This window comes from Salvelinus namaycush, chromosome 8, assembly GCF_016432855.1.
Source record: "Salvelinus namaycush isolate Seneca chromosome 8, SaNama_1.0, whole genome shotgun sequence".
NCBI lineage: Eukaryota > Metazoa > Chordata > Actinopteri > Salmoniformes > Salmonidae > Salvelinus > Salvelinus namaycush.
Window position 1 is genome coordinate 5,258,472 of NC_052314.1, and position 20,536 is coordinate 5,279,007.

Here is a 20,536-nt window from a genome sequence, read left to right on the forward strand (position 1 = left end):
GAACGAATCTCAGGGAAACAAAGGGTATGGCAGGTCTTAATCAAATCAAAATCAAATCAAATGTATTTATGAAGCCCTTCTTACATCAGCTTATATCTCAAAGTGCTGTACAGAAACCCAGCCTAAAACCCCAAACAGCAAGCAATGTGTAGAAGCACGGTGGCTAGGAAAAACTCCCTAGAAAGGCCAGAACCTAGGAAGAAACCTAGAGAGTTACCAGGCTATGGGGGGTGGCCAGCCCTCTTCTGGCTGTGCCGGGTGGAGATTATAACAGAACATGGCCAAGATGTTCAAATGTTCATAGGTGACCAGCAGGGTCAAATAATAATAATCCCTTTTAGTTTTATTTAGAGTGTACAGTAGTTAGTTAGTGCCTCAACAGTAATGCCGAGGCTTATAGACATATATTCAAATAAAAATGACTATTCATATTATAACTATAGCAGCTAATATATGTTATTTTCAGGTAATAAAATATTCAGCTATGATTGCTGTCCCCAATAACAAAAATCAAAGGTGAGCTCTTCAAGTCGTCAAACGCTGTGGCCACGCCCACAGAAAGCAGTTTTTTGACGTGTTCTCCATATCGGCCAATAGAAAGCGAGGCATTGTTTCGGTGCAGAATTTGAACAGAGTCGCAGACGGCAAACGACGCTTGGACACAGATAACAATCTTTCATTTGTTGTATTGTGTTAAAAGAGACGTATTTAGTTAAGGCAACACGGGTAAAATTTTCGGTGGAACGTAACCATGAGGAGGAGGTTAGTCCCCCAAAATTGTGTGTGGGTTGCTGTGTTTGGATGATGTCATTGCTTGTTGTTAACTTTAGCTAGCTAACTAATAATGAGAGATAGCTAATATAGCATACTAAGCAACGTTAAATAAATGAGTATTGGCACACAATGCTGCAGTAGCTAACGTTACCTGTCGGTAATAACTAACATTAGTTACGCTAACGTTACTACTGTAGTACCTAACTAGATAGCTTTATCTGGCTAGCTAAATTGGGCTACACGACTGGCTAGCTAACTAACCGTTTGGTGATCGCCTTCGCTTGATATTAAAATGATAAGCTGCCATAACTAGCTAGCTGACGTTACTGTAAAGTATGTAAAGAGGAGCTAACGTTAGCTAAACATGTTTTTAAATACAGTGGCTAGCTTAACTAGATGGATTGTTTTGGCAACTCAATAACGTAGTCGACTAACCTGTTTAGCCTGCCAAGAGGAATGTCAATCAACCAGCTACTGATCAGACAAAATGTCCATGACAACTTGGCTACAGTAGCTACGTGGCATCTGACACTTTCGAGAACCTACTCAGCTCAGTTACTCTGTTGATCAACAACAAGCTGTGCAATGCACACACAATAATCCATAATAATCCATGGAGAGTGTGAATCTGATCTGCACTATTTCCTGTAGTTGCAGGCTGCAGCATTCATAACACATTTATGTGACATGCTTTCACCTGCTTAAAACTTTCCTCTACAGTGAAGTCCATGCTGCAGAATCTGTAGCATGTCTGAATCAAGCTCTGAACAGGTTGAAGGACATCTGGGAAGAAATAGGCATTCCAGAGGACCAGCGACTACAGAGGACTGATGTAGTCAAGAAACATATCAAAGTGAGTTTGGGTTCATTCCAAAAGATGATTAAGGTAGTTTGCTAGCCTGCTACCAGATCTGTTTGTGCTGTCTTGTGGCTTACTAAACTCCCTTGTCACAACAATGCATGGCAATGAACATAGTAGTTGACAAATGGCAAGACAGTACAAAATGAGCTGGAGCCAGGATGATAATTCACTTATTAACCAGTGGAATGTATTTTGACCTGTGTGTGTGTTCTATTCTACTAGGGCTTGCTGGACATGATGATCACTGAGGAGGACAGTTTAAGGAAGAGATTGATGAGCAGCATAGAGTCCTGTCGCAAAGAGCTGGACGTTCTGTGCACTGAGCTTCAACTATCCCCCTTTGAGGTCCACTTCTCTCTTGACTTGAGTTAAGCTTATTACTTCTAGCTACTAATGGAGCAATGAGCCTAAGGAGTGCATCTCCAGATTTTTGTATTTTGAGGCAACAAACTTGTGAAAAATATGCGTTTTTCTGTCTTTAGAATCCAAATTGGAACACGCAATATTGTTACAGTAAAGATATTTTACTTGTATCTTTTGCTTTGTGACCTGGATTTTTTTAAACTATAGAAATGAAGCTAGCTTTATTACCTAAAATATTTTTCATTGTGCTCCTGAATTTCTTTGTGTGCGCCTACATCTTCCAAATTAGGCTCACGTGTGCTCCTTGTAGAAAAAGCTCAGTGTAGAGCCATGTGTTACTTCATTATCCTAATGTTTCATCTTGTTAATGTTCCTTTTCAACCATCTTGATGTGTCTATAGGAGGACGAGGGGAGGACGATGCTGCAGCTGGAGAAGGACATTCGGTCACGGCTGGAGGTGATGATGAAACAGAAGAGTCAGAGAGTTAAGGAGCTGAAGACTCTGTACAAGCAGGACCGGGAGCTGTGTGACATCATGTGTTCAGTTCCCTTCTGTATCGACATGGACACTGTCCCTTCCCTGGAACAGCTGGACCGCTACCACTCCTACCTGAACGATCTTACTAAAGAGAAGGTATGTCTGCATCGTCCTTCATGGTGTTCATACATATCCATTTGGGGGGGGGTCAGTTTATGGTTCGTGGCAGGTAGCCTAGTGGTTAATGGCGTTGGGCCAGTAACCGAAAGGTCGCTGGTTCGAATCCCCGAGCTGACTAGGTGAAAAATCTGTCTGTGTTTTTGAGCAAGGCACTTAACCATAATTGCTCCTGTAAGAGCGTCTGCTAAATGACTAAAATATAAATGTAAAATTAACAATTTAAGGGCCCTGAGAATGGTATGATGTACAATAGACATAGGAAAGTGGGCATGTCACTTAAGCACAGCAAACCCAATATACACAGATTTATTTTAGATTAATTTGAGAATTGCAGCGCTGTATGTTTGAAGAGGCATGAAGTGATACAATTCGGATGTATATTTAATAGTGCTGAGCGATTAACCAACATTTATGTAATTATTTGTTTTTTAAACAACAAATTGACTGACATGGGTTCAATTATTTGAAATCCATTTCGTTATATTTTTTTCTATGAGTTTAAAGTTTTTCTTGGTTGGCATGGTTGCAAATGGTCCTCGGTTGTGAGACCGGTTGGACGTACTGCCAAATTCTCTAAAATGATGTTGGAGGTGGCTTATGGTAGAGAAATTAACATCAAATTATCTGGCAACAGCTCTGGTGGACATTACTGCAGTCAGCATGCCAATTGCGCGCTCCCTCAACTTTAGACATCTGTGGCGTTGTGTGACAAAACTGAACATGTTAAGAGTGGCCCTTTATTGTCCCCAGCACAAGGTGCACCTGTGTAATGATCATGCTATTTAATCAGCTTCTTGATATGCCACACCTGTCAGGTGGATGGATTATCTTGGCAAAGGAGTAATGCTCACTAACAGGGATGTAAATACATTTGCGCACAAAATTTGAGAGAAATAAGATTTTTGTGCATATGGAACATTTCTGGGATCTTGAAACACGTGACCAACACTTTAAATGTTGCGTTTTATATGTTCATTCAGACAATCTTTGTGTAAGTTGAGATTTATGCTCTCCATTGTATGTTCCAGGATCGTCGCCACGGTGAGTTTGTGGGTATCAAGCGTCAGATCATTGTGTGTATGGAGGAGCTGGACCAGTTGCCAGACACCAGCTTTGAGAGGGACGTGGTGTGTGAGGACGACGAGGCCTTCTGTCTGTCCAGCGACAACATCGCAGCTCTCCAACTGCTGCTGGGACAGGTGAGACCTGGGCATACAGCGCTTTCATGTACATTCACCATTTTCTATAATTTTGTGTCAGAATTCTTCATTTTATTTAAAGATGTGCCATATTGAGTAAAGTGTCCCCAACCGATTTGTGTTTTTTTGTTTGTTTATTTGCAACTTATTTTGTACATAATTTTGATGCTACCGTTTCTTATGACCAAAATAACTTCTGGACATCAGGACTGCGATTACTCACCTCGAACTGGCAGAATCAGAGGGCGGGCTGCCTTCTGAGAATTCGTAGGCGATCGAATAAACCCCCACTTCCTTCCATTCTGCTAGCAAATGTGCAATCTTTGGAAAATAAAATCGATGAACTACGCCGGAGATTAAACTACCAACGGTAGAAACTGTAATATCTTATGCTTCACGGAGTCGTGCCTGAATGACGACACTATCAACATACAGCTGGCTGGTTATACGCTGTACCGGCAAGATGGAACAGCGGCATCTGGTAAGACGAGGGGATCCTCAACACGGCCCCTCGGGGGTGCGTGCTCAGTCCCCTCCTGTACTCCCTGTTCATTCATGACTGGACGGCCAGGCACGACTCCAACACCATCATATAAGTTTGCCGATGACACAACAGTGGTAGGCCTGATCAACGACGAGACAGCCTATAGGCAGGAGGTCAGAGACCTGGCCGTGTGGTGCCAGGACAACAACCTTTCCCTCAACGTGATCAAGACAAAGGAGATGATTGTGTACTACAGGAAAAGGAGGAATGAGCACGCCCCCATTCTCATCGACGGGCCTGCAGTGGAGCAGGTTGAGAGCTTCAAGTTCCTTGGTGTCCATATCACCAACAAACTAACATGGTCTTAGCACACCAAGACAGTTGTGAAGAGGGCATGACTAAACCTATTCCCCCTCAGGAGACTGAAAAGATTTGGCATGGGTCCTCAGCTCCTCAAAATGTTCTACAGCTGCATCATCGAGAGCATCCTGATTGGTTGCATCACTGCCTGGTCTCCGTCCGCAAGGCACTACAGAGGGTAGTGCGAACGGCCCTAGAAATTGTCAGACTCCAGCCGCCCTACTCAGACTGTTCTCTCTGCTACAACATGGCAAGTGGTACCGGATCGCCAAGTCTAGGTCCAAGAGGGTTCTAAACAGCTTCTACCCCCAAGCCATAAGACTGCTGAACATCTAATCAAATGGCTACCCAAACTATTTCCATTGCCCCCCCCCCCTCCCCTCCACTGTTTTACACCGCTGCTACTCTCTATTGTTATCATCTATGCATAGTCACTTTAATAACTCTGCCTACACGTACATATTACCTCAACTAACCGGTGTTCCCTCACATTGACTCTGTACCAGTACCCCCTGTATGTAGTCTCACTATTGTTATTTTACTGCTGCTCTTTAATTACTTGTTACTTTTATTTCTTATCCGTATTTTTTAAAACTGCATTGTTGTTTAGGGGTTTGTAAGTAAGCATTTCACTGTAAGGTCTACACCTGCTGTATTCGGTGCATGTGACTAATAAAGTTGTATATTGTAAGAGCAATTTCTGACTGTTTTTAGGCTTGCGCTGTTTTAGTTTAAACTTTCTCTTGGGGTGTTTTCACTCTCGTTGGGTGGTATTTGATACATCTACATAACAATCAGATAAATGTTTACAAATGTAACACAGAAGCCCATTTGTCCATCAAAACAACACCTGACCACACTTATTATGTTATTCTCAGCTGGAGGATCGCAAGACGGAGAACGAGCTAGTGTGTAGCTCCTACCGCACTAAGATCCAGGAGCTGTGGGAGAGGCTGCAGGTGCCCCAGGAGGAGAGAGATGGCATGTCAGAACACATGGTCAAGTCCAGGAAGAAGAACATGGATGCTGTGAGTTTAACATACATTTAAGGTTGCAAAAAAATTCTAAATTTTTCCAGATATTCTGGTTGGAGGATTCTGGTTTTCCTGCTTATTCCCTCCTGATTTCAGGAATCTTCCAACCAGGATTTCTGGAAAACTAGGGAATTATGGGTAACTTAGTGGAATTTTGCAACCCTACATAATTCTTGTTTGGTAGGTCTGTAAAGTGGTGGAACCTCCAGCACTACGCTATACCTATCCAGACCCTTGTTAAAACATTTTAACGTTTTGCATTTGCAAGGACTGCCTTTTTAGAATGCCTATGACAAACCCTAGGTCCAAGTTTATTTACCATGTGTAATGAATACGTTGGGAAATCTTACTCACCCGAGTGAATGTTCTGAATTGAACGAATCAGTAAGTTTTGTACCCCCCCCCCCCCTCCAGTTACAAGCTGAGTGCCATCGTCTGGAGCAGCTGAAGATCAAGAACATGAGGAATGAGATAGAAGACATCAGGGCTGAGGTGGCTCTGTTCTGGGAGAGGTGTTACTACAGCCTGGAGCAGAGACAAGCCTTCACGCCCTACTATGGTGGTCAGTTGTTGTTTGTAAATACAGTATCGTAGTACATGTTTTGATTGGAATGTACTACTGGGTTTCTCATGAACAGTTGGTCCCTGTTACAAATGTAATGTACCGGGTGGTGTTCATTTGGTACGTCATAGAAACGTTTTGCAAATGAAAAATATGTTGTTTATTAGACAATAGTCCAGGTAGTCCCCACCTTGTTTGTCAGTTGTCTTCCATTTTGGTGACTAATGAACATGTGAACACAACCCTGGTTGTCCTCTACTGAGATTGATAGATAAATAACAGACCGGTACTTTATTCTCTCAGATGACTACACCGAGGAGATGCTGAACCTACACCAGGAGGAGCTCCTGAGTCTGAAGAAGCACTACGAGAACCACAGGGAGCTGTTTGAAGGAGTAACCAGGTGGCAAGAAAGCTGGACTCTGTTCCTACAACTGGAGGTGAGGAATATGAATTCAAATCTTTAATCTGTCTGTTTTGTGTATATTGTGACATCACCTTCCATCTGTCATCACGCTGATCCCCACCCTTCACTTTTCCACTGACTCACGAGTTTCAGGTGTGTTTCTCAAGTGACTGTATTTGTCAAAACATGGTTGAATTCTCCACAGAGAAAGGCGACGGATCCTTCTAGATTTAACAACCGAGGAGGGAACCTTCTTAAAGAGGAGAAGCAGAGGGCTGACCTGCAGAAAAGCCTGCCAAAGGTGAGGCTAAGTTGTGTTTTTCAGATTGTAATGTTAATTGATTATTTCTCTACCCACAGGCTCTCTGACCTGAATAGCTGGCCTGTTTTTACTGTTTTTCTTTATGTAGCCTATATCTTTACGATTTATCTTGGTTCTATATTTCTGTGTTTTTATTATGACACCTCAGGATCCATTAAAGAGGGGCACATTAACTTGAAACATGTTCTCTCATGTATTCCAGTTGGAGAAGAGCCTGAAGACCCAGATAGACCTATGGGAGGAGGAGCAGTACAGAGAGTTCCTGGTTAACGGACAGCGGTTCCTCCAGTACGTTGAGGAGCAGTGGGAACTACTGCGGCTGGAGAAGGAGAGAGAGAAGAATGAGAGAGTAAGATGAGACAAACGGCCCTGTATCAATGCTTTTAGATGGGACAAACGGCCCTGTATCAATGCTTTTAGATGGGACAAACGGCCCTGTATCAATGCTTTTAGATGAGACAAGCGGCCCTGTATCAATGCTTTTAGATGAGACAAACGGCCCTGTATCAATGCTTTTAGATGAGACAAACGGCCCTGTTTCAATGCTTTTAGATGAGACAAACGGCCCTGTTTCAATGCTTTTAGATGGGACAAACGGCCCTGTATCAATGCTTTTAGATGAGACAAGCGGCCCTGTTTCAATGCTTTTAGATGAGACAAACGGCCCTGTTTCAATGCTTTTAGATGAGACAAACGGCCCTGTTTCAATGCTTTTAGATGAGACAAACGGCCCTGTTTCAATGCTTTTAGATGAGACAAGCGGCCCTGTTTCAATGCTTTTAGATGAGACAAACGGCCCTGTTTGGGCGCTTTTAATGTGCTTCCTTCCTCCCTTTTTGAGGCAATCACTGATCTCACTTAATTAGATAGACATTGATGAGATTGAAATCAAAGTCTCCTCGACACAGCTTTCCCCAATCATGTCATAATAAGATCAGTGATTTATTCTAGGAAGGGGGAGGGTTGCGATTCAAACAGACAAATCTTAACTACGAAGGACTATTTCCAGTGTTTCCTAGTAAAGAGTGAATCTGGTTCCGATGAGAATACTGACTGTGATCTGTGAAATAAACAGCAACTGAAGAAGAACCAGCAGATCGAACAAGACATGCTATATGGTACTGCTCAACGAACCCCCTCCAAAAGACGCCTTGCAGAGACGCCTACGCCCGGCAAAGCAAGAAAGGTAAACCAGCTGATTCGACACCAATGGGGTTGTTTTTGTGATCAAATTAAAGCTAGTGTGGGGGGGGGGTTTATTTAAGATACTCTTTGAAGAGGTAGGGTTTCAGATGTTTTTGGAAGATGGGAAGGGACTCTGCTGTCCTAGCCTCAGGGGGAAGCTGGTTACACTTTTGGGGTGCCAAGACAGAGAAGCGCTTGGACTGGGCTGACTGGCCTCACGTAGGGGTGGGTGGGAGGGCAAAGAGACCAGAACAGATTGATCGGTTTTGGGATGTAGGGTTTGAGAAGAGCCTGAAGGTAGTGAGGGGCAGTTCCTCCTCAACAACCGTAATATCTAGTCTGGGTTGAAAACCACAACCCGGAATGTCTAGTCTGGGTAAAAACGGAGTAATGTGTGAATTGTCGTTTTCTCCTTTCCCCAGCTGAATGCCACTAGCAGTATCTCCAGTTCTACTCCTAACAGCACCTTACGCTCTGCCTTCGGAGGAACCATGTGCCAGTCGCCAGTCCTCAGACCACCTATGTCTGCCAGCAGGGTTCGTACAAACACAGTCCCCGGTCCTGCCAGCATGGTTAGTACACACACAGTCCCCGGTCCTGAGACCACCTACGACTGTCAGCATGGTTAGTACAAACACAGTCCCCGGTCCTACGACTTTCAGCATGGTTAGTACACACACAGTCCCCGGTCCTGAGACCACCTACGACTGTCAGCATGGTTAGTACAAACACAGTCCCCGGTCCTGAGACCACCTACGACTGTCAGCATGGTTAGTACAAACACAGTCCCCGGTCCTGAGACCACCTACGACTGTCAGCATGGTTAGTACAAACACAGTCCCCGGTCCTGAGACCACCTACGACTGTCAGCATGGTTCGTACACACACGGTCCTGAGACCACCTATGACTGTCAGCATGGTTAGTACAAACACAGTCCCCGGTCCTGAGACCACCTATGACTGTCAGCATGGTTAGTACAAACACAGTCCCCGGTCCTGAGACCACCTACGACTGTCAGCATGGTTAGTACACACACAGTCCCCGGTCCTGAGACCACCTACGACTGTCAGCATGGTTCGTACACACACGGTCCTGAGACCACCTACGACTGTCAGCATGGTTAGTACACACACAGTCCCCGGTCCTGAGACCACCTACGACTGTCAGCATGGTTAGTACACACACAGTCCCCGGTCCTGAGACCACCTACGACTGTCAGCATGGTTCGTACACACACGGTCCTGAGACCACCTACGACTGTCAGCATGGTTAGTACAAACACAGTCCCCGGTCCTGAGACCACCTACGACTGTCAGCATGGTTAGTACACACACAGTCCCCGGTCCTGAGACCACCTACGACTGTCAGCATGGTTAGTACACACACAGTCCCCGGTCCTGAGACCACCTACGACTGTCAGCATGGTTCGTACACACACGGTCCTGAGACCACCTACGACTGTCAGCATGGTTAGTACACACACGGTCCTGAGACCACCTACGACTGTCAGCATGGTAGGATCCCCTTATGATCATCACCGACAGTGTTTTGTTTTTCCTTGTCATCTCATAAGGATCCAGTCTCAATAACAGCCGTGTTGAGTCAGTTGAAGAGGGAAACATGAGACTCATACATGCTTAAAACAAGTAACAGACACTATTATACCAGAGAACACTAACACCCCCCCCCCCCCCCCCCCTACCCAGATTCCTCTGAGGACCCCTGGTCGTGTTGGAAGAACCCCCCGCACAGTGGAACGCAACAAGGAGAACATGTCCCGTCTGAACGGCACGGTTCTGAGCGGTGTGTTAAGAACCCCTGCCTCACGCTGTAACATCACCGTTAACTCTGTGGCCAGCACCTATTCGGAATTTTCGGTAATTTCCCTAGGTCATCACCTATCGGCCAATCATAAACCCAGCAACACAATCCAGTCAGAGATGTATGTCTGTACAGTGAGAGAATTGCACCAGTCTTATACACTTAAAGGAAAGATTCGCCCATTTTCAATGTTATATTGTTTTTTGTGCATCTCTGAGTTGATGTCCTATCGATTCCTTGGGTCGATTCCATGTGTATCTGAGTTATTGGCGTTCAAGCAGGCAGAAATCCGTCCTGTATTAACGTACCACAGTGATAAAGTCTCTCTCTACACTGGAAGTTAATAGGAATACGACGTTTAGATCGTTAAAACGTCTATCATACATGTCAGATTTCAATACTGGCCGATGTCATAACTCGGGAAGATGTCTTCTATCCAATGAGACATTGATCATATTTTTTTTGCGATATTCTTTAATCAGGCTCCCGAGTGGCGTAGCTGTCTAATGTACTGCATCTCAGTACAAGAGGTGTCGCTACAGTCCCTGGTTCGAATCCAGGCTGTCACACATCCGGCCGTGATTGGGAGTCCCATAGTGCGGTGCACAATTGGCCCAGCGTTGCCGGGGTAGGCTGTCATTGTAAATAAGAATTTGGTTCTTAACTGACTTGCCTAGTTAAATAAAAAATTCCTCAATGTGTAATTTTACAGAGGGTCTAGCACATTTTTCCTACTTGGTGCCGTTGCCAGAGATATCATTGAATAAAGGAGCGTGTTCACGTTGTCATGCTGCGTCACGTGGTTTGCTAAATTAATCGTCAACGCAATCTCAATGTCAGTGGCTAGAAATTTGCCTATTTTCCTCGAAAGTACATAATGTCACGATTCCAAAGCTATATATTACATATGGCAAGTTAATTATCTCACATCTCGGAAAAGATTTGTAACGTTGTACAACGTATAAATGCCGTTGTGAATGTTAGATTCCACTCTGAGGCACATCGATCTGCAGGTTGAACATGGTGAAATTGTAGACTCCTAAATTGATAGTGCTGTTTGTTTAGGTGGTTTTACAGCTAACTAGCTACATTACAAGCTGATATTGTCTTTGGTATTAATGTGTGTAGCTACATTTGCTAGCTAGCCAGCCAGCCCATAGAGCATTGCATTGTAGATTTTGTTGTCGACTTAAGCTGCAACAGATTTCCAATGTTTCTACCAACCTTATTATAACGGCAAAATTAAACACTTGTTCACAAAAATTTTTATTAGTGGCTCAGCAGTCTAAGGCACTGCATCTCACTGCTAGAGGTGTTACTACAGACCCTGGTTCGATCCGGGACTGTATCACAACCGGCCGTGATCGGGAGTCTCATAGGATGGCGCACAATTGTCCCAGCGTCGTCCGGGTTAGGGGAGGGTTTGGCCGGGGTAGGACTTCATTGTAGTTAAGAATTTGTTCTTAACTGACTTGCCTAGATAAATAAACATTTGCCACTAAATTAGAGGAATATGTGGTTTTAGGTGAATTTTTCCTTTAAGTGAAAGCAAGCTGTCATGAATAGATAACATAGGTTTTCTCTGACCGTCTAACTCTACATTCTATTTTAGAAGGATTTTGTCAACATTGAATCCACTGCCATTACCAGGTCTGTATGAATGGACATTTTTATTTAACACCGTAACAATCAGTGAGGCTCACCATGCTAAGTTGCTAACCAAGGTTGCATGCTGAAGTTATGCCTACTTTTCAGCTTTGACTAACGGAGTGCAACCGAGAGCCTGGTCCGGTTCGGTTGGCCTAACCATCTTGTGAGGAACAATATTCACATTTTTATTGAAGATCAAACGTACACTGTTGAACTGGGCTGTGTTGCTGGGTTTTCATGTTGACTTTTATCACAAGGTTTTTGGTTAAACTATTGTTATTCTGTGTCTTCTATCCTCCTTCACATTTTATAATAACCTTCTGGTTTTTTTGCACACTGCATGGGAAGTTAAAGGGATGTTCCACTCAAAACAAATCTATAATTTTCCACTTACCTTCTTCAAGACAGATTTTCCTTCCTGTGTTTTGTCTTCGTGTAACGTACAGGACGTACCGCATGTAAGTTTTTGTATTAGTATCTTTATTCTCCTCCACAGCGAGATCTCTCAAAAGCTTCCAAATCTAACGTCAAGACAGGACATCTGAACTCGACTGGCACTCGTCTCTGAGCTGAAGGATCAGACGGAACCACACCTGTCCTTGAATCATTGGAGTTTCACGGTTTCTGTCCGGGTCCATTTATTTCTGCATGTCCAGATGAAGGAAATCTTAACACCTACTGAATGTAACTGCAATGATATCAGAACAGAAACTTGCACTTCTCTCTGAGTCTCTCAGCTCAAATGTTCTTCTAGCTCTGCTGAGGTTTCACTTGTTGTCATCTCTGAGGGCTCTGAACTACTGCTGTGATCCTGACTCCTCCATCTCTCTGAGGGCTCTGAATTACTGCCGAAATCCTGAATCCTCCATCTCTCTGAGGGCTCTGAGCTACTGCCGTGATCCTCCATCTCTCTGAGGGCTCTGAACTACTGCCGTGATCCTGACTCCTCCATCTCTCTGAGGGCTCTGAATTACTGCCGTGATCATGACTCCATCTCTCTGAGGGCTCTGAATTACTGCCGTGATCCTCCATCTCTCTGAGGGCTCTGAACTGGACTTTCTGGTCTTCCAGTTTTATCACTGTTTATTGTCTGTGTCCCATTTCTACATGGAGATGTCAACACCTACTGAATATACTGAACTCTAAAATACTCTACTCATTTGTCAGAAGATTTGAATTATATTCTTCTCGATTTTTAAGCTTCTCTGATCTATGAGCTGAATGAAATGTTGGGAGGACTTGCTAGACCTATGGAAAAACAGTTTTCATTAAACTTTTAACATCCTCTCTATAACACTCAAATGATAAATTATCCATGTTGGTACTAGAGTACATTTTTGTACTTCATATTCTTATGGGGGCTTGTAGCAAATTATGATCATTCTGCCATATAAACATTGGCTTTACACTACAGTTAAACAATGATATTTTCAGTCACCTTTTCCATTTTTGGGGGGGAGGGTACCGATACATAGTCAAAAAGCAAAGGCATACTCCTTGACTGTTGGTGATTTGCAAACCGTAATTAAATGTTTCCAAATGAGCAGCTATTTCTGTTGTATTATTGTGAATGCAAGTGATAAAGTCATGGCAATGGGGTGAAAATAAATGTTTACTCGCAAATCAATAATCCATCACATATCTTTTAAATAATGAATCTATATTCTGATGGAGTTAAACCCCCTGGCTGTGTTCATAAACGGACTGCCACACACTTGTTTCAAAATGTTCTGCTACGGTGTGCCCTACTGAACATGACCCATTAAAAGGTTACTATATTGCTGCACATTCATCTCCATAACCTCTCAGCGGTATAATGGGCTCTATTTAATCTGTATCACTGAAGCATTATTTTCCTATTAAGCCGACATCTGCAGCGATCTCCGCTCACGTGGGAACATTGCCCTCAAATTTAGAATTTCTGCGATTACGGAATGAATAGAGCCCTCCGTTGTGTCATGAGACCCTCTCCCTGTGCTTCTCGTGGACCAGTAGAACCTCTTGTAACATTATCTCTGGTATAACAGCCATGAGATCCTCCAGGGCCCTCTCCCTGTGGTTCTCGTAGAACCTCTTGTAACATTATCTCTGGTATAACAGCCATGAGATCCTCCAGGGCCCTCTCCCTGTGGTTCTCGTAGAACCTCTTGTAACATGATCTCTGGTATAACAGCCATTAGTTGTGCTGTGTCATGAGATCCTCCAGGGCCCTCTCCCTGTGGTTCTCGTGGACCAGTAGAACCTCTTTGATGGCACTCTGCTGGAAGCCCATCTCATTGAACTGAGCCAGGAGCTGCAGGAATTCACCAGCCTGGAATAAGAATTCATTATGGAGTGGCATTAAACAATGTAAAAAAAAATATGTAATTAACGTTTGCAAGATTTTGCATTTATGGGCTGATTTCCCCTACCTAGTCTTGGAATAAAGATCCTCAATGGAGAAATGATTATTTAACCTTTAACCAGTTAAGAACAAATTCTTATTCACAATGACGGCCTACCAAAAGGCCCCCTTCGGGGACGGGGGCTGGGATTAAAAATATAGAACAAAACACACATCACAGCAAGGCAGCCACACATGACAACTTGTTACAAACATTATTGGGCACAGACAACAGCACAAAGGGCAAGAAGGTAGAGACAACAATACATCACGTGAAGCAGCGACAACTGTCAGTAAGAGTATCCATGATTGAGATAAAACTATCCAATTTTAGTGTTTGTTGCAGCTCGTTCCAGTCGCTAGCTGCAGCGAACTGAGAGGAGCGACCCAGAGATGTGTGTGCTTTGGAGACCTTTGACAGAATGTGACTGGCAGAACGGGTGTTGTATGTGGAGGATGAGGGCTACAGTAGATATCTCAGATAGGGGGGAGTGAGGCCTAAGGTTTTTATAAATAAGCATTAACCAGTGGGTCTTGCGACGGGTATACAGAGATGACCAGTTTACAGAGGAGTATAGGGTGCAGTGATGTGTCCTACAAGGAGCATTGGTGGCAAATCTGATGGCCGAATTGTAAAGAACATCTAGCCGCTCGAGAGCACCCTTACCTGCCGATCTATAAATTATGTATCTGTAATCTAGCATGGGTAGGATGGTCATCTGAATCAGGGTTAGTTTGGCAGCTGGTGTGAAAGAGGAGAGATTACGATAGAGCAGGTATTCTCAAACTGGGGTACGCAATGCCATTGGGGGTACGCCAAATAAAAATGTGATTCACATTTATTTTTAAGTGTAAAATAATATTTTTGTACATTTTCAAACAGTCGGGGCTATACGTTTGGGTGAGGTTTTTTTCTCGCCTGAGTAGCCTCGTTTCACTGCCAAAAATGTAATTAAACCAACTAGAGTTGTCAAATACAGGTAGCCTAGTCAAATAATTAACATCCAATCACATTAACCGTTACTCTCTCGCGGGAATTTCACTAACGGTGCGTATGTACCCAAACATAGCTGCTGCTCATTCTGTTTACTCGAAAATTTATAAATGGTTAAAAAAAAGTAAGGTGTCCATAGAGACACAAAGTGTCCATAGAGACACATAACAGCTCTACTGGTAGTACTGCTACTAGTACTACACCTGCACCTGTCAACGACAAGTTGTTCTGCTTCCACGAGCATATCCAATGCTAGCATCAGTAATTCTACGTTTATTGTTAGCCCAGCTAGCATGGACACTGACAGTTGTGAATCTGATGCAGCCGAAGAGCTATACTGCCCCCATACCAGGGAAAGCACCGAACAACAGACAGGGACGTTGGACCATCGAAGAGGCGCAAATATGATGAGAACTACATTGATTTGGGGTTCACTTATATTGGGAGTAGTGCCTTTCCTCAGCCACAGTGTTATATGTGCAAAAGTACGATCTCACAACTCGATGAAGCCTTCACTCTTGCGCAGACATTCAGAAACAAAACATGCCAATTTGAAAAATAAGCCACAGGAGTTTTTTGAGCGAGAATTAAGACGACTTTCGAGTAGTAAGACATGTATAAAAGCAACAGATACCATTAGTAAGAAGTGGCTAGAAGCATCTTATATGGTGAGCTATCGAGTGGCTAGGACAGGCAAGCCCCATACTATTGTGGAGGACTTAATTCCTCCTGCTACCGCGGATTTGGCTGGGACAATGCAGGGGGAAAAGGCCCAAAAAACTATACAGACAATGCCTTCATCAAACAACACATCAGTGACATGGCAGAAGATGTTGTAGAGCATTTAACACAAAATCCAGGGAGGGGCCAACTGAGTATAAGACTGTATCATCTGCATATAAATGGATGAGAGAGCTTCCTACTGCCTGTGCTATGTTGTTGATGTAAATTGAGAAGAGCGTGGGACCTAGGATCGATTCTTGGGGTACTCCCTTGGTGACAGGCAGTGGCTGAGGCAGCAGATTTTCTGACTTTATACACTGCACTCTTTGAGAGAGGTAGTTAGCAAACCATGCCAAAGACCCCTCAGAGACACCAATACTCTTTAACCGGCCCACAAGAATGGAATGGCATACTATATAAAATGCTTTGGCCAAGTCAAAAAACATCAGCACAACATCGATTAGAATCATCGGCAATGGTGACATGATTGAGGACCGTTAAGGTTGCAGTGACACATCCATAACCTGAGCAGAAACCAGATTGCATACCAGAGAGAATACTATAGACATCAAGAAAGCCAGTTAATTATTGACAAGTTTTTCCAACACTTTTGATAAACAGGGCAAAATAGAAATAGGCCTATAACAGTTAGGATCAGCTTGATCTCCCCCTTTAAATAAAGGACGAATCGTGGCTGCCTTCCAAGCAATGGGAACCTCCCCAGAGAGAGGTTAAAAGGTTGGAGATAGGCTTGGCGATGATAGGGGCAGCAGCCTTAAAGAAGATGTTTTTTGGGGTCAAGTTTGAGGAGCTCCTTTAGCCCCTCGGTCTCAGTGATCGCCTGCAGGGAGAAACTTTGTAGCGGGGGAAAAAGAGGGAGAAGCATCGGGGATAGTCACATTAGAATGGATGTGGAGATGAGGAAATGTTGGATGGGCAAGGAGGCATGGCTGTGTCATGTAGGAATCCTGACTTAATGAAGTGGTGATTAAAGAGCTCAGCCATGTGCTTCTTGTCAGTAACAACCACATCATCAACATTAAGTGACATGGGCAGCTGTGAGGGGGAGGGTTTATTCTCCAGGTCTTTAACTGTTTTCCAGAACATCTTGGGGTTAGATCCACAGAGAGAGAACTGCTCCTTAAAGTAACTAACTTTGGCCTTCTGGATAGCCTGAGTGCACTTATTTCTCATTTGCCTGAACGAGAACCAGTCAGCCTGAGTATGCGTGTGGGTGTGCCGAGCATTTCGCCAAATGCAATTCTTGAGGTGGAGTAACTCTGCAAGATCACAGTCGAACCAAGGGCTGAACTTGTTTTTAATTCAAATTTTCTTTATGGGGGCGTGTTTGGTAACAATACCACTGAAAACATAAAAAAATAAGGTCCAAGCGTCTTCGACAGAGGGGATCAAGTTGATTCTAACATCATGGATGTTGTGATGTAGGACGTGGAACTATCAAATCGGTGAACAGCTGCTATTGTGTCATTGTCACGAAGCCACACCCGCCCCAGTGTTGGCTATATAAATATTCTCAAATTGAAAAATCATGCATCCTAATCGAGGCGTAGATCACATTTCACATTCCAGTGTTCAAACGTGTAAACAAGGCTGCATGGGATTTCTGTTAATGCAACTCATGGCAGCCAATGTCTGCTTTTGGTATGGATTTGACAACTCCTAACTTATTTCCACCTCCGATACCACCAAAACATTCACGATGCTTTTTTACTCTTGATAACTATTTAATCAAACTCTGTATTTAACAAGTTTACCAAGTTCTTAGTTTTGTCCTCACACGCCTTTTTTTATTTTTTTTATTATTAAACTGTTTCACCCCGGACACATTATCATTATCTAGACATAGACTTGCAGGACCCCGTGTGGTTTTCCTGGACTTTGGGCTACTTAGAAAACGAAGTCGCTGGTGAAAATGTATTGGTCGAGGGTTGCGGGTTTTTGGGGCTATTTCTAAGTTGCACCGCGGCCGCCATGTAATTTCTCTTTAAAAATATATACAATTCACTGTCATCTGCTGCTGACTGTCAGGCAGTGAGGCAGGTTGTTGCTGAGCGAGAGGAGAGGGAGGAGCACGTGCGCACGTCGTGACAACTTTTAACCAGTTGTAGGTAGGCTATTTAGATTGTCATTATGGAGACACCTATTTCCAACCCTTTTTCCATAAAACATATTAATACGCTAGAATTGACGCACATCAAGAAATAATGGAGACAGAGCACTGGAAAACGACTTTGGGCGCATTACATAAATAACCTCGGAGGTGGATTAAACTGCATTCTAATGTTGACTTTGCTTAAAGAAGTATCAATCGAAGTGTTTTATGCCTGCTCCGTTCTTGGGTTTTGGGGGCTTTCCGATTGGAAATTTTAAATTGAAGTTATGGAACTCCCACACGTGGTTCTTTTTATGGGGAAAGTCCTCAATGAAACTGACATTAAATGTGGAGAATGACACATTTGCCTCCGTTGGCCATCAAGTAGCTTATTCATTTATATGCCATTGTAGGCTACCATTTGATACGTTGAATGTTGAAATGAAGATATCACTGGAGTCATTGCAAATCAATTTGTGTAGCCTACCTTGAGTTGGCAAAACACTTGAATAAATAGCATATAACTTCCGTTTGTTGTTGTAGCCTTGTGTTATTATGCAATAATTAATGACATGTTTAGTTAATTACATTGGAAGTTATCAAACCTTAACCACAATTGCCGATCAGTTGTTAGAACCATTAGATCAAAGATAACAGTAGTCAGATTAGGCTACAGGTAAAAACAAATCTAAAAAAACACTGGCTGTTGTTGACAAGGTATTCAGTTCATATACATATAATTAATATTTTATTCAGTGATTGAAATTATGACCCCATGTAGCCTATTCCAGCAGGCTATTGGAGAAACAAGCACTTCAATCACCTAGCCTAGCTATTCATGTTGAATAAATGAGTATGTTCATTTGAACTAAGCAAGCTGCTAAATCTTTTCAGTTCACATCTAGCCTACATCTTTGTCTAGAGCCTCTTAAGGATCCGCAGCTTTCCCCCCCCAATTTTCGCCTAAAATGACACACCCAAATCTAACTGCCTGTGGCTCAGGACCTGAAGCAAGAATATGCATTTTCTTGATACCATTTGAAAGGAAACACTTTGAAGTTTGGGGAAATGTGAAATTAATGTAGGAGAATATAACACATTAGATCTGGTAAAAGATAATACAAAGAAAAAACATTATTTTTTTTGTTTTTTGTACCATCATCTTTGAAATGTAAGGTAAAGGCCATAATGTATTATTCCAGCCCAGTCGCAATTTATATTTTGGCCACTAGATGTCAGCAGTGTATGTGCAAAGCTTTAGACTGATCCAATGAACCATTGCATTTCTGTTCCAGATTTTGTATCAAGACTGCCCAAATGTGTCTAATTGGTTTATTAATACATTTTCAAGTTCATAACTGTGCACTCTCCACAAACAATAGCATGGTGTTATTTCACTGTAATAGCTACTGTAAACTGGACAGTGCAATTAGATTAACAAGAATTTAAGCTTTCTGCCAATATCAGATATGTCTATGTCCTGGGAAATATTCTTGTTACTTACAACCTCATGCTAATCGCATTAGCCTACGTTAGCTCAACCTTCCAGAGGTCGGGACACCGATCCTGTAGAGGCTAGGCTACTGCAGGCTATCTGAAATTAGATGTAGGCCTATCAGGGGCTATAGGCGACCTGCCTTTATCCAAACAAGCCATGGCAAAATTGAATTACAATCATAAACCCAGATTTTTATCTGTAGCCTATTGAAATAACAAGTCCATCTTGCAAATGGGCCATTTATAACGGTTTGTAGTCTTAATATCTGGCACATAATAACAGCACAACTGCCAGAAAATAGCAAACATTTCAGAGATTTTGAAATTATCTGTCCAACTTTCATCACTCAAACTCTGTTGGATATATATATATAGTTATGCACATGCGCAAAGGGGATTTATTTACAATTATAAACCTGGTTCGAGGCCTGAATGCTGATTGGTTGAAAGTCGTGGTATATCAGACCATATACCAGGGGTATGACAAAAAATGACTTCTTACTGTTCTAATTACATTGGTAACCAGTTTATAATAGCAATAAGGCACCCCGGGGGTTTGTGGTATATGGCCAATATACCACGGCTAACGGCTGTATCCAGGCACTCCGTGTTGTATCATGCTTAAGAACAGCCCTTAGCGAAGTGCCTGTATCAATCAATCAATCAAATGTATTTACAAAGCTTGTGGTATATTGGCCATATACCATACCCCTGTGTGCCTCATTGCTTAATCATAGCAGTCAAGTGAGTTAAATCGCCCTCCATTGATGGAAAATGATCTGGCGAGTTTAATATGGGCGAATTATCTTTTCTCATGTCATAGCTCGCAATAATTATTATTTTGAGGATAACCTCAAAATAATAATTTTGAGGTTATGCTTCTAACGTCGTTACGAGTTACTACGATATTCCTTCTATAATTGGCTCGATAATGTTATGGGAAAAGGCTTAATTGTCTAAATATGGCAACTCCTCTCTTGCTGTGACAAAAAATTGGGGTAGTTTTCAAGCCTTTTGGGCGGGGTTTGAGCCGACAAGAACCAAAGATTTTGCCTCACTACACTGGCTACCAACATGTTTCAAGCAGACCACCGTAGTCCCTATGCCCAAGAACACTAAGGTAACCTGCCTAAATGACTACCAA

The 20,536-nt window shown here is 42.9% G+C and overlaps 1 protein-coding gene across 4 annotated transcripts; it reads left to right on the forward strand.

Moving 5' to 3' along the window:
- The first annotated feature begins 618 nt into the window (after nt 1-618).
- On the forward strand, nt 619-13,225 carry LOC120052323 (protein regulator of cytokinesis 1-like). 4 transcript variants are annotated; one of them, XM_038999163.1, is made up of 15 exons: nt 619-762; nt 1,495-1,627; nt 1,859-1,981; nt 2,401-2,634; nt 3,687-3,857; nt 5,580-5,729; nt 6,150-6,297; nt 6,601-6,737; nt 6,909-7,004; nt 7,228-7,374; nt 8,101-8,211; nt 8,633-8,782; nt 9,918-10,088; nt 11,645-11,682; nt 12,179-13,225. In XM_038999163.1, exons 1-15 carry the CDS (start codon nt 752-754, stop codon nt 12,225-12,227), a joined length of 1,869 nt encoding a protein of 622 aa, XP_038855091.1. In that variant the 5' UTR covers nt 619-751; the 3' UTR covers nt 12,228-13,225. The 4 variants fall into 4 exon arrangements, with proteins under 4 accessions (XP_038855091.1, XP_038855093.1, XP_038855092.1 ...); XM_038999165.1 differs by having other exon boundaries at nt 752-762; nt 8,633-8,746; XM_038999164.1 differs by lacking the exon at nt 11,645-11,682 and having other exon boundaries at nt 752-762.
- The last annotated feature ends 7,311 nt before the right edge of the window (nt 13,226-20,536 follow it).